We start from the raw sequence: 14,417 nt of genomic DNA, 5'->3' as shown, positions 1-14,417 counted from the left end.
GACTCCAGATTTTCTAAAATGTCTTTAGTAGTGGTGGTTGGATTTGCATTAACACTTCTTACAATATTCCTGGTGGCTCTAGCAGACAGTTTCCTTTTCCTTCCTCTACCAATCAAGTTGTTTGTTGTGTGGTGGCTCTGGAATTTTTTGATGATGCTCTGTACTGTTGCTGTAGGGACCTCAAATTTCTTGGAAATTGACTTGTAACCTAAACCATCCTTATGTGAATTCACAATTTTAGTCCTAAGATCATTACTAAGCTCTTTTTTCTTCCCCATTCTAATAATTTTTATTCTTTTATTGGTTTTCAGTTGATATCATTTTAATTTCTGAAAAATGCAAAAAACGAAATGAAATTCATCAAAGGTTGTATAAAAGCATTCAAAATAAGAATCAAACAGGAAACAAACAGTCAGAAACTCGTTTAATACTGAAAAAATAAGGGGGGTATGATTATTTTTGAACATTGCAGATTTTATAAATAGCTGTATATTTCTTTTATTACAAGTATCCCGAGATTTTAAAATGATGAAAATGATCAGAAGAGGTTTATTAAGAATATGTATCAATATGGACGTAAACAATAAATTCTTACAAAGTTACACCTAATAAACTCAATTTTCAAGGGGGGGGTATGAATAATATCGGGCACAAGTATATATATATATATATATATGCGTAGATCATCGTATAACGATTTGATCACTGTCTGTCTGACGTAATGAACATTTAAATTAAAATGTTTAAAATTCAACGCTATTTCACACGGTTAATAGTAGCCGAATGGATACGGCCTCCGCTAATCGAGCCAGAGATGTCTCGTGTCGCGGGGTTCGAATCGTTCGACTGGTAGTAATTGTGACACCCTGCACTGAAGAATCCCGAAAGGATGAAACACTAGTGTCTGTAGGTATTTAATTATTATAGTAAAAAAATAATTATGAAAGCCCCTTTAAGAAATTCGTTTCTTATCGTTGAGCACTTTCTGTTGAATTAAAAAGTCGGTCAATTTAGCTCTTATGCGTAGATCATCGTATAACGATTTGATCACTGTCTGTCTGACGTAATGAACATTTAAATTAAAATGTTTAAAATTCAACGCTATTTCATACGGTTAATGGTAGCCGAATGGATACGGCCTCCGCTAATCGAGCCAGAGATGTCTCGTGTCGCGGGGTTCGAATCGTTCGACTGGTAGTAATCGTAACACCCTGCACTGAAGAATCCTGAAAGGATGAAACACTAGTGTCTGTAGGTATTTAATTATTATAGTAAAAAAATAATTATATATATATATATATATATATATAAACCTAAGTCTTTATTTTTTTGTACAACTAGCACTTTATGTGATAACAGTCATAGAAACAAGTGTTGTGGCAAGTTTTTCTAGTCTGACTCCCTCGAAACCAGCAAGTCCAACGAACCATCTGATATTGTTTGCATAAATGTCCATTTGCTCGCCAACCCATTTCACCATGGTTAATTTCCTATAGGCTGTGAACACACCATCTGTGAATGCCTCCTTTAATTGAGTCTTTATCCATTCAGTGTCCAGTTGGTCAATCTCGCTCATCTCCAAGTAGAGGGCTAATACATCACCTTCAAAAGATAGCTGATGTGGCAAGCCTATTGCCATTGTATCTTAGTAAACTGGTTTTTGTCACAGGGTTCCATGATACCATTTCCATCAAATTCCAGCAGGCACCAAAAATTGAAACCCTAACCATGGGAGGGCAAGAGCAAAGGGTGCTGACGTCAGCCGGGGACCAAAGCCATCACGTGAATCCATCAATAGTAAATCTGCTGTTTCTACCAGAAATTGCCCTGGCATAGAAGTAAACTGCTACAGATGCGGCCACAAGGGTCACATAGCGAGAGACTGCCGAAGACGTGGAACTGATGCAACAGTGTTAGACATTGGGTCTAGAACTGTTCGGGGAAACAAACAAAGGGACGAGGCATCAGTGCCAGCCTACTCCCCACCAAGATGTAAATGCAGCGCTTCTGGAGATTGACAGCTATGATGTGACGTTTGGCATTGACACAGGAAGCTCACTTACAATAATGCAATTCGATGTCGATCCTGACTATTGGCGGCTTGTTCAGTGTATGCTGCGGAAGAGGCGTAGTCATTATTTCAACAAACTGACAGACTATTTTAAGATCGATGCTATGGTGATGTGTGCTAAACCACTGGAATTTTATCTGCTGTTAGGGCTCAATGCGATAAAAACATTGTAAGATATCGAGTGGATTGACGTTGAGAAAGTTTCCACATTTTTTTTTTTACATGGTGGTCACCACTTATTAAGGCCCGGAAGCCATTCGAGGATAAGGGTTATTGCTTGTACAGTAATCAATGAGATAGTATCATAGTAATCATTAGTATTGGAGATTTGATAGAGTGTCTTACTTAAGGGGGCGGTTTGTCAGGAATTTGTTTATGTTGGACTTGAAGACGTCCAAGTTGTAGTCAGGTGGGAAACAGGCAAACGGAAGAGAGTTCCACAGTCGTGCACTTCTGAGAAAGAAGCTCTGCTCATGGAATCTACGTTTTGGATTTAGGAACAGATAAAGAGTGGGGAAAATTCGGCTATCTCCATCAGTGAACCGGACTTTACTGCTACATTTGACCATCAGAAGTGAGCAGGAAGGAGTGCATAACAGAGTGCCAGAATATCGAGGCTGCAGAACTTCGACCAGATTTTTATTATCAAGAACTTTGGGCATGAATGAACAAGGGTTGGTTTGTACCTGAAAGAAAGACTCTAACCTCTCAACAACTTAACAATCACGTAGATGCATTCACGGTGCTAAGATGTGCGAATGGCACCAAAAAGGAGCAAACGTGTCACTGCATATCTCCAAATAAGAGTCCACGAAACACTGTGGCTATACCAGACGGTAGAGGTTGATGGAAATAGATACTGTCTGACACGTTTGGGGTTTGGCTTACACGTGGTTCCACTCCATGAAGGCTATCGTTAGTAGAGTGCTATAACAGGAAGAAGCTGTGGACCGCACAATGTCAGTTTATATTGATGATATTTTTGTTGACAAAGACGTTGTGCCCACATCTCAAATTCAGGAACGTTTAACTTGATTTGAGCTAGAATGCAAGGACCCAGAATGGCTTGGGGATGGCACACACATGCTGGGACTGACAGTCTTGAGACAGCATGGTGACCTGTGCTGGAAATGAGGGAATGCAATCCCAGAAATTCTTAATATCATAAAATACGACGGACTGTATTTTCCTGGTTTGGATTAATAAAGAGAAGAGCTTGTTCAATCACATTCTGGCATATGATGTGTGAGACTGTGGCCGCAATGAAGTGGAATTATCCAGCTTGGCATTGGAAATGGATGGAACTGCCAGTGAGATGCTCATTAGAAGAATCGGTGAAGGAATATGGGTTCTCAGTAGACGTGACATTGGTTGCGTCAATTAGCAACAATTAACAATTGACATGCGTACCACAATGATGGTTCAAGGATGCGGGACACAAGCTACTGATTGGTAGATGCTGCCCAAATCATGGCCATTCACACAAAAAAAGTTGACATTTAGGAGTGCGCTTATTTCACCTGAAGAGTTGCTTTGCGGCAACAAAAGCAGCAATGCCAATCTATAGATCCAACGGCAGTTAGGATGTACGTATATGACATTGTCGCTGTTGGTTTACTATTATTAGACTTGGATAGCTCTACAGGAAACTGGAGGTGAGCAGTGATTGGTAACGGCTGGGAATGGACATTACACACTACAGTGCTTAACATTTCCTAACTATCATGGATTGTGGTCCGTCGCGATTTTCAGTGTGGAGGCAATTAGCAACTATGATTCGCGAACTGGAAGTGGTCTTTTTTTAATGTAGCCCACCTCACAAACTACTGACAGATAATGACATAGCCTTCTGCAGCAAAGAATTCAGAACGTTTGCAGATGAATGGGAACTTGCGATTTCGCTGTGCACATGCCTTTAGAAGCGAAGGGGGAACATTTAACCATGTAGATCCCGAATTTGAATTACTGACGTCATCATCATTTCGACCGGTCAAATGAAATGAGAACATCATCGATTTTTGTAACTGTTGTCTTCTTGTCATCATTCAACAACTGAAGGTTCTATTAAGATTGTTCTTTCTATGATATTGTTTGTCAGTTATTTTTACTGCAAGCCATGTGCCATTGCAAAGCTTGGCTTGGTTTTTATTTCACAACATGATAATTAGTATGTCAATTTTCAGTTGCAGTACATGCAGTGGCATCCCTGGAAAATCTAGCTGTTGGATAATTAACAACAGTGTCGATGGATTTCTACCTCACTTGAAATTTTACGTTGAATAATATTTAAGTTAAGTTTATGGACATCATTGTATTGAGCTGCAAGAATAGCTTGTTCACTCAGTCAAGTGGAATTCGTATAATTAATTTGAATATCTGGAAAAACCTTTTAAGCCAACTCTTCTTTTGATTTATAGAATTGGAATCTACTTGAGTACAGAATTGGAAATGGGGAAAATATTGGAATCGTCCTTTAGTCTCAATAGATCGCAGTATGGTGGCTGCTCTACTAAGTACGACACCCCGAGCCTGAAGTCAAGTGGTCTACGAGCGATCCCTCATCTCACATTCCACAGGGGGTTTGAAACAGGACGGCGACGGCAACACCTCACCGGTCGTGCATGTTGAGTCGGTTGGCCCGTTCGTGCACGCATAAGCGGCAACAACAACGGGCCCGAAGACCGCCAACGAAGCCACCACCGCCGCCACCACGACGACGACCGCTATGGCAGGCTCCAGCGGAATGGAAAGAGACGCCTTTTGTAATACCGTGACAGCACTGGTCGCGTTTCCGGCTTAGAGGCTTTAAGCCATTATTGCGCAGAGGCAGCGTCGCTCATTCGAGCGAGCACATGAACCGTTGCTCCGATCCCGCGGTTCCTCTTGTACTGTATGGGGTAGTTGTGGCTACAGCCGACGTTGCACATGTGTTGATTGGTAAGATAAAACTAACCTGTCTCACGACGATCTAATATATATATATATATATATATATATATATATATATATATATATATATATAAAATATTACCTGCATTTGAAGTGTTTCATATATTTTGAAATTAAGTATTATGTATATAAATACATCTAGAAAGCTAGAAAACAATGCATATTTTTTTTAAATATAAATTTGTTTATAAAAAAAAATGCGTTTTCTAGCCATCCAAACGTATTTATATATGGGTGTGTGCATATATCTATCCATCCAATAGATCGCAGTATCACATATATATATATATATATATATATATATATATATATATATATATAGTGTTTATACCTTCATTTTCTCTCTTTATTGACTTCTACAGTATATATACAGCATGCAGTATTTTACAAAAAAAAAAAAATGTTTAACCATTGATTAAAATAAAAAATGTTTTTTCATATTTTTCAAGGTAAAACGAGAACAAGATCGAGAAGAGTCGCGCCGAATGATGTTTGAGTTGCGTAATGTGATTGCCGTTCGAGCAACAGATATGGAACGCAGAGAAGAAATTGCTGTGAAACGAAATCAAATGCTGAAAGACGACACTCTTTGTGCTTCGACAGATTCATCCAGTGATGGCGACCAGTCGGACGACAGTTTGCACACGGATAGCCTTCAAAGTGATAGTTTGCAATCCGACCTTCCGAATAATAAAGGTACGGATCTTTTTTATTTAACTGTTTATCATGCCATACGCATATTCATGACTCACTTGCATCAACATTTAAGTCGTAGAGATTAAACTCTGTGACAATAAAACATGCACACCTGCCACTATTTTCACATTTCACAGATTATAAAGATTAGTGTATTTTGCCATACTTACTTTACGCATCTGAAACCCTGGACAGGGTTAGAGTAGACACATAAAGGTCATGGAGAGAGTAAAAATTGATTATACGCAACCAGATGAGGTGGGCTAGACATCTAACAAGGATGGATAATGAGAGATTACTTAAGAACAACATCAACGGATGAAATGTATATATATATATGTTTATCATGCCATACGCATATTGATGACTCACTTGCATCAACATTTAAGTCATTTTATTTCGCTACAGTTGATATTGTGTAGAACATCTAGACATCTAACAAGGATGGATGATGAGAGATTACTTAAGTGCCTGTCGTATAGCGAAATTATACAAGGAAAGCATCCACAACACAAACTAAAGAAAGGCTTCAAGAACAACATCAACGGATGAAATGTATATATATATATATATATATATATATGCATCAAGATCGAAGGAAAAGAGTTGGTACAGTGGGAACTGCAAGCAAAACTGTAGCTGGTGACGTTACCACTCTACCAACGTGACATGCATATGAACGGATTAAAAAATTAAAAATAAACTAAGATGAACGTACAAAATGTATAACGATTTTTTTTTATTTTGACCTCTTAAAAACTATTTTAACCGTCTAAAGACCCATAAAAGAACAGTCCATAAAAATCCCAATCATTTGAGGTTCTTAGCGCCACTCTGCAACTTAAATTTTATAAATTAGATGTTCGCACAGGTGTTTAAATATCAAAATAAAAAATATAATGAATGTACAATTTTTAATTTTGACCCATTTTTGACCCCTTAATAACTATTTTAACCAGCTAAAGACTTTAATTTTATTTTAGGCACATTTTAACCATATTTGGCCATATTTTTAGCCATATCTTAGCTGGAGGAAAATTGTGTTTATAATCTAATATATAAACAGCTATATTTTCCTTGTTATAAACCGTCTTTGGTGTATTTCCTGTTAATTTTAGTGCTATGTGACCAGTAGTCTGAGTTTATTGGTTAAATAATATACAAACAGACCCACACACATAAATGCATCTACTGTTTTATTTGTATGTATATATATATATATATATATATATATATATATATATATATATATATATTACTAGCAGGGGGGGGATGAAAATACGCTTAAGTAGGATATTTTAATTTATTCAAATTTCGTATATATTATTATAGAGTCGTGATTTTAAAAGTAAAAAAAAAAAGTATTTGGGTGCCATCAGCTAGAATCGAAATCGAAAGCAAAACTGTAGCATTCAAAGCTGGTGATGTTACCACTACATCAATGTGACACGCGTATGAACTGAATAAAAATTAAAAATTAAACTAAGATGAATGTACAAAATTAATAACAATTTTTTAAAAACCCATAAAAGAACGGTCCATAAAAAATCCAATCATTTGAGGCCCCTAGCTCTGCTCTGCAACTTAAATTTTATAAATTAGATGTTCGCACAGGTGTTTAAATATCAAAACAAAAAATATAAACAAACGTAGGAATACTATTAACCCTTTATGACCTGGTTGAACTAATTCATTCAGTCGTAAATATATGAATATAAATACATTAAATAAAATGAAAATAAATAAAATGGGAAATGATGCAAACACAGTTTGTATGTATTAGTTCAGTTTATGCGTAGATAACAGATACCTCCAGATTGCAACTACATTCAGTATGCTACCATCTGTCTCAGAGAGTGGAGGATTTTGTGTGTTGTCATGAACACACTTTTTTCAAGCACAATGGATAATAATCTAAGTTTATGAAATGCAAAAATTCTCAGTCGTAGTTTAATTACAGCATCATTACTCTTCAAACTAAAATTAACAATCGATATTTTTTAATCATCTACATCATAATTCAGGTCATAAAGGGTTAATAACAAATTAATAATTAAATTAACAAAAAACGTAAATGATACAAGAAAAATTTAATTAAAACATTGCTCCCCTGTTATTCGTCTGCGTGACAGCTATCTTGGATTTGTATTCATTGTTCTGTTTTTACAGCATATATTTTTTTGTTTTATTTTTTGAAAAAGAGATGTTACTCTCAAAATTCTCAAAGACTTTATATCAACCTGTTTGTATTTAACATCTCGGGATTTTTATTGTAGGCCCCAAAATCCACAAAGATTAGACCATTCCTGTAATATGATCCCTGTTGATTTTCCAGTGGGAGTTTACTCCTGTACAGTTCTAGGAGGTTCACTCTCTCAGGCTTAGTCTTCTCTCTTAGTTTATTGCTAATTGCCTAGGCACCCTTACCAAAGAATGCCGTCGGGGCTGCCGAAGCACTTTTTGCAAGTCAGTGCCTCCGAGGAAGGGCGCACTGACTTCTCAATCCTACTGTCTTTCATAGCAATTCCGTATTTACTAATTTATATGTGAAAGGTTTTTGAAAAATAAATATACAAAAATTTGTAATTTAATACTATTTTTGATGACCATTCTAAACTTCTTATACAGAAATTTGTTTTTATTTTTTTAATAATTTATTGCCCGGCTGGGTAAACCTAGGTTCTTGTTTCATAAAAGAAGGGAAGATTAAACTTTATAACGGCGTTTCTTTTGGTTGTCGTTCAATTTAAGCAGCCATTTATCAATATTTTGTCTTTCCAATCTCTCTCAAGTGGTTGGAAACTGTCATATGTTACGTCTAATTCAGAAGCAAGTTTTCAAACAGTTGTGCATGGATTGGCTTCAACTAAGGCTCTTAATTGATCGTTGTCAACATCCGATGTCCAATCACTACACTCATCATCTTCAAGAGTCTTGTCGCTACCACAAAATTTATTAAACCACCATTGTGCTGTGCATTCAGTAGTGGTTCCTGGGCCAAACACTTTGTTGATATCACATTGTTTTAGCAGCTTTTCGGCCTAGCTTGAATTGAAATAAGAAAATTATACAAATTTGCTTTTTTCTATCTTGTATTTAATGTTCTTAAAAGAAGACATAATTGTTTTAAAACGATTGTAATTTAAGCGATTAGATAGTTATTTGAAAATACATCGTTTGAAATCAAAATTAAAAATTCCGCAAGAACTTTCTTCTCCACCAAATATATAATAATGTCGATAATAGAGATTAATAGTCATTAACCTTAAAAGCGAATAAATCCATCATAAATGTTTTCTTATTCTTTTTTATTTAATAATTTATTTCAGATGTTGATCCGATGCAGCAGTCCGATAATTTAAATGAAGATTTGATTGACGATGATCTCCTTGCTTCGGATGACGAATTTTCATCGAGCAAATTGAAGGACTTGAGCAATTCTGAAGTATCAAGCGTAAATAAAGTTTCCTGGAGTAAAAGCTTCCTTTCCAATACAGAAGACCAACAAGAGACGACGCCATTCTTTCTCCATGGATCCACGGAGCCAGTGGAATCGGATCTCCTTAGCGACATGCACCTGCGGAATATGCTCTTTTCTCCCGGAAGCGACACAACTGATACGGAAAGCCTGAAAACGGATTCCCTGCAAGACAACCTGATCAACGACGAGGCGAATTCAACCAATTTGCTGCCTTTCAAGAATGGCAGCACAGATCTGAAGAATAACGCCAACCAACCGTTGTCGCGCGGAAGTGACCCGGTTCCTTCGGAACAGTCTTTTAGTTTTATTCTACATCCGGGATCCGAAGATTCTTCCAGAAGTCCCTCATTGACGCCAACCCACAGAATTTCAAATACTAACAGTAACCACATAAACAACAATGCTCCCATCACAACCTCCTCCCCCGTACATACTGATTCAACGTCTTCTACGCCGAGTAGCGGTTTTTTCTTACATGCTAATAAGGATAACGATGGCGACAACATTCCTCTGCCAAAACGTTCTCTGCAAAACACTAACCTTATGGACCTGCAAGAACGTTACGCAGCAAACTCTGGAATATCGGGTCTCTCTCTGACTCGTAACATTGCTGCTATGGCTTCAGCTCGATGTAAAGAGCAATTGAATTTGAACATTCAGACATTTGGGGATGAAGAGGAGACGTTTGGCGATGATAGCTTTGATGAAGATGACGAGTTTAATAAATCTGTTGATGATGAAAAAGAATTAAATAAATCTGAAGCTGGAATGAAGACTGAAAAGGATTAACTGGAATTAATTGGGATTAAAACTGAAAAAGATTAACTGGGATTAAAACTGAGATCAACACTGAAAAGGATTACTTGGGATCAAGACTGGGAAAGATTAATTAGGATTTTGTTTTTTTACTTTTTAAACATTTAAAAAATTTTTAAATTTAATTAAATTTTTTTTTTGTTCTCTCTCTGTGTTGATAGGAATTGTCCGTTTTTACTATTGGAGGAGTTTTACTAAAAATGTACAACCAAAAATTATACCTGATCAATGTACGACTGACTGCTCCTGCTGTTTGTCATATAGAAACGTGTAAAGTTGCTTGAATCAGCAGGAGCTGAATTGGACAATTTAGTTGTGCTGAATTTTGATCGGACATAAGAGGGTTTATTAAAATTGTACGACTAAACTAAATAATGTACGAGTATTTGCTCCTGCTGCTGTTTTGCTATTAAAGCAACTTCGACACGAACAAACTGCTGGGTTTATCAGCGCAAAATATTGTAGAAATCTGTTATGGTATTATTAAAATAAGCAATAAAATAAATTTACTCACAAGTTTCAGTCGAGAGGTTAATTTTTTTGCCAAATATATTTTTAGATTCACATAAAAAGTATTTACAAAAAAATCAATTATTTTTTAAAATATATTCTTTTTTAAGGCAGAAAGTAAATAGATACATAAGTATTTACATAATGAATTTATTTACATAATGAATTCTTTAAAAACTGAAAAATTATTCTTTTTCCAATTCTGTGTGGCACTTTTTTTGTTTTTCTTTTTTGTTAAAAATCTTTGTAAAAAAAATAAACAAGTTTACTTTTTAGATAAGTCGTGCCTTGATTTTACTAATTATGCGTGACTAAAAATTAAACACGATTTTTTGTACGTCTAATTAAATCCTAAAAGACTGAGACAATTATTTGACACACTGTATTGATAAAAACAAGACGTAAAATATGTTTTGACTCTGTGTTACTCACTCAGTGTATTTGCGAATGGTGACTGGTGATTTATTCTTGACTTTTGTAACATTTATTTCTAAACATATTTTTTTTTTATGTAAGGCTCACTCAAAAGTAAATAAAAATAATAAAAAAGATAAAATGGCACAATAAAAACAAAACGAACTCGTAGCGTTAAATGTAAAAAATATATTTATTATTGAATAAAAAAACATAAGCGTTCCAGAAGACATCGTTAAAAATGTAAGTAAAATACTATACTATATTTAAACTGATAAAGATTGAAGAATAAAGGGAGATAATTCACATTAATTTATGTTTGCGATGATGATGACGCGTTTCATTAATTAATGTTTGCGATGATGATGACGTGACACCGTACGTACAAGCAAATTAATATATAGATAATTCTCAGTTGTTAAGTGTTTAATTAGTCAAAGCAACTTTGACAGTTTCAAGTTTAATTTAAAAAAAACAAACAATCGTTGATAATAATGATAAGGATTTCTTTTACCTTTTACAAAGATTTTCTAGTGTTACATTGTTATTGTGTTACAAAATTCAAATTTTAAAGAAAAAGGTCACTTGTAAAATTTAACTTGCGAAAAAACCCAAAAACCTCTCGGCTGAAAGTTGTGACTAAATTCGTTTTATTTTTTATTTCAGTAATAGAGAAATAAAGTCATTTATTTTTATATCTTTTTTTTACAAAGATTGAAAAATAAAAAAAGTGGCACACAGGATTCAAAAAAGTCTCAGTCTTAAGAATTTGCCAAAATAATTGCGACTAAGTCATTTTATTGTTTATTTTAATGACATTTTTGCGCTAACAGACTCAGTACATTGCCTATGTAGGAGGGAATATTTAATAAAAATTAAGAGTTTTCTTTAGTAAATATATTTATAAGTATGGACTTAAAAAGATATTTACCAAAAAAAAAACATCTCAAAACTTCTGAGTAAATTCATATATTGTTTATTACAAGATTGTTTTACGATATTTTATGCTGACTGACCCAGTCGATTGTCTGTGTCGAAGTTGCTTTAATCAACAGCAGTGGCAATCAGTTGTACATTGATCGTACATAATTTTTAGTCGTACATATTTAGTAAAACTGTCATTGGAGGTTACAAATATTAAAGAAGTTTAATTATCAAAAAAAATTTCCATCAAAATTGGAGAGTGAGCTTTCAAAATGTAAGGAAAACGTTTGACCCCTGAACAAGAGTGGCAACAAATAAAGAGGGCGAGAGAGAGGAAAGCTGAGTTTAAAATTAATAAATCAATTTTATTAATAAAAAAAATAATGGTATTTAAATTAATACCATTATTTTTTTATTTTCAATATGTTAATAAAAAAACAAATGAACTGAATATCATCAAAGACAAGACAATGATGAAAGTTTTTAAAATCACGAACGTAATTCTCTTTGGTTGATCGCTTCCAGAAAAACTGCTGTTTCTATGACGCATCTTTAATTGCAGGAAAAGAGATGCTGCTAAGGTTTTTTTTTTTTTTACACACCTGTAGCATCCTCTCTTTCCTTCTTTCTGAACGAGCTGTACCTGGTTCGATTGCTTGCCTCATTCCATTTTTTCCACTCGACCCCTCCCCCTGCCTTGTTTCATATGCGCTGCAACTGCTTATTTTTCATAATTTCACTCCACTTCCTGCTACAAACTACCCACTGTCTAGCAAAAGGCTACCACCTCTTTTTGCAGTTGCTTATCCAGAATATGACCCAATTTGGTACTTATCCAAAATATGACCCAAGTTGTGACAACATTATGACAGCATCTTGAGGAAGATGCCGACAATTGACAATTTAAAACATTTTAAATAATCACCCATAAATAAAAATCAGCAAGGGGAGGTAATTCATAATATGTAGTAATATAAGGAGTTATTTACAACTAATTTTTTTTTAACGTTTTCTGTATAAATATACATACAAAAGTCGAGTAAGGCACAAAATTATAAAATGCGTCCTGATAAAAAATTTGAGTGAAGCATGAAATATGAAAGTTTGAAATATAGAATTGGAAAATTAAATTCAAGTATTTAGTTTTGACATTTTTAAATTTTTAAAGAAAAACTGATATTTTTTTCTTTTTTATGTTATTAGGACTTCTGGTTTTTGCTTATCTCGGTCTCTCCCCTCATCTCTATGTGCCACAGATGTCAGTGTCTTTCCCAACGCATCTCACGTCTCTTGGCACCTCCACATGCCACGTCTTAGTGTCTTTTTTACAATGTGGCATGCATCTTTATTTTTTTCCAACTCATGTCTTTTCTCCGCCTCAATTTAAAGATTCACGACAAATTATGTAACCCAACCCACCCAGTTTATTTATTTGAAAGAATTGTATAAAATGATGCCTTCAGTTTTGAAATGATTGAATTGTTAAACTCATAACAAACCAAAATGTTATTGAAGTCGTGAGTGTTTGCGTGTTGTTAGAAATGTTTGGGTCGCAGTTTGGAAACTTTGGCGACTGAAAAAAAGCTCACCATATAAAAACGATTGTCTTGTAAATATGAATTAGGTTTGTTTTGTTTTTATGGCATATCAACCCTTTTCTGATTATTTAATGCCAAATTCAGTCTCCAGTCATTTTGATGAAAGTTTTGGTATTTATGCAGAATATATATATATATATATATATATATATATATATATATATATATATATATATATATAGTTGTTATAGTGGGAAATTTCTGGGCAGTTTACATAAAATGTTGGAAGGTGCCACCAAAAGTTTAATGATTTAAAAAAAAAAAAATACCAAATTAGATTTTGCTTTGTTTTCCATCAAGTACACAATTAATCAGTGAAAAACATTAAACTGCATAAAACCATTGAAGTTAAGCGCATTTTATATATATATATATATATATATAGGGTGACCCAAAAAAACGGGCCCCAACTCTAATTAGGTCCCGTTTCTTAGTGTTTTGTTTGAATGAAATGAAACTTTGGTCATAACTAGTTTATTATATTCAAAACATCACATCAAAATACTAGGGTCTTTGGCCTTTTTTTTCTCCGTTGACTGTAAAATGCTCAGAAAAACAATTGAATGTCCTCTGTTTTTTTGGGGTCACCCTGTATATATATATATATATATATATATATATATATATATATATATATATAATATTTATATAGACAAATATTACATAGTTGCTACACTGAACATGCTAATGTTTCGGACAATTGGTTGGCAAGAACCGTGTTCACCCCTCCCATTTCTTATGACAATGTAATCACGCTAACCCCCCCTTTTTTTTTCCATCTTCCGTTTCTCTGTTCTTTCCTTTTTATTCCTCCTTTTTATCCTGTTAAGTCTTGACGTTCTCTTTTTTTTTCCGATCGCTTTCTATGTTTGGAATCTAAAATGTCACTTAACCTACCACCCCTCCCTTTTAAATTTAACGTTTTATTTTTATTAAAAAAAGAAATATATATTTCATT

The 14,417-nt window shown here is 34.5% G+C and overlaps 1 protein-coding gene across 1 annotated transcript in view; it reads left to right on the top strand.

Moving 5' to 3' along the window:
* The window catches only part of LOC145243566 (vezatin-like), a 104,011-nt gene extending 93,852 nt beyond the window's left edge, over positions 1-10,159 (top strand). The window contains exons 13-14 of the mRNA XM_080106548.1: positions 5,470-5,716; positions 9,046-10,159. Coding sequence (XP_079962674.1) covers positions 5,470-5,716; positions 9,046-9,986 — 1,188 coding nt within the window. The 3' untranslated portion in view covers positions 9,987-10,159. The remainder of the gene's footprint in view (positions 1-5,469; positions 5,717-9,045) is intronic.
* The last annotated feature ends 4,258 nt before the right edge of the window (positions 10,160-14,417 follow it).

The sequence above is a fragment of the Euprymna scolopes genome, chromosome 22 (assembly GCF_053919585.1).
Source record: "Euprymna scolopes isolate OS-2025 chromosome 22, ASM5391958v1, whole genome shotgun sequence".
Taxonomy (NCBI): Eukaryota; Metazoa; Mollusca; class Cephalopoda; order Sepiida; family Sepiolidae; genus Euprymna; species Euprymna scolopes.
This window is presented reverse-complemented; position numbering and strand designations above follow the sequence as displayed.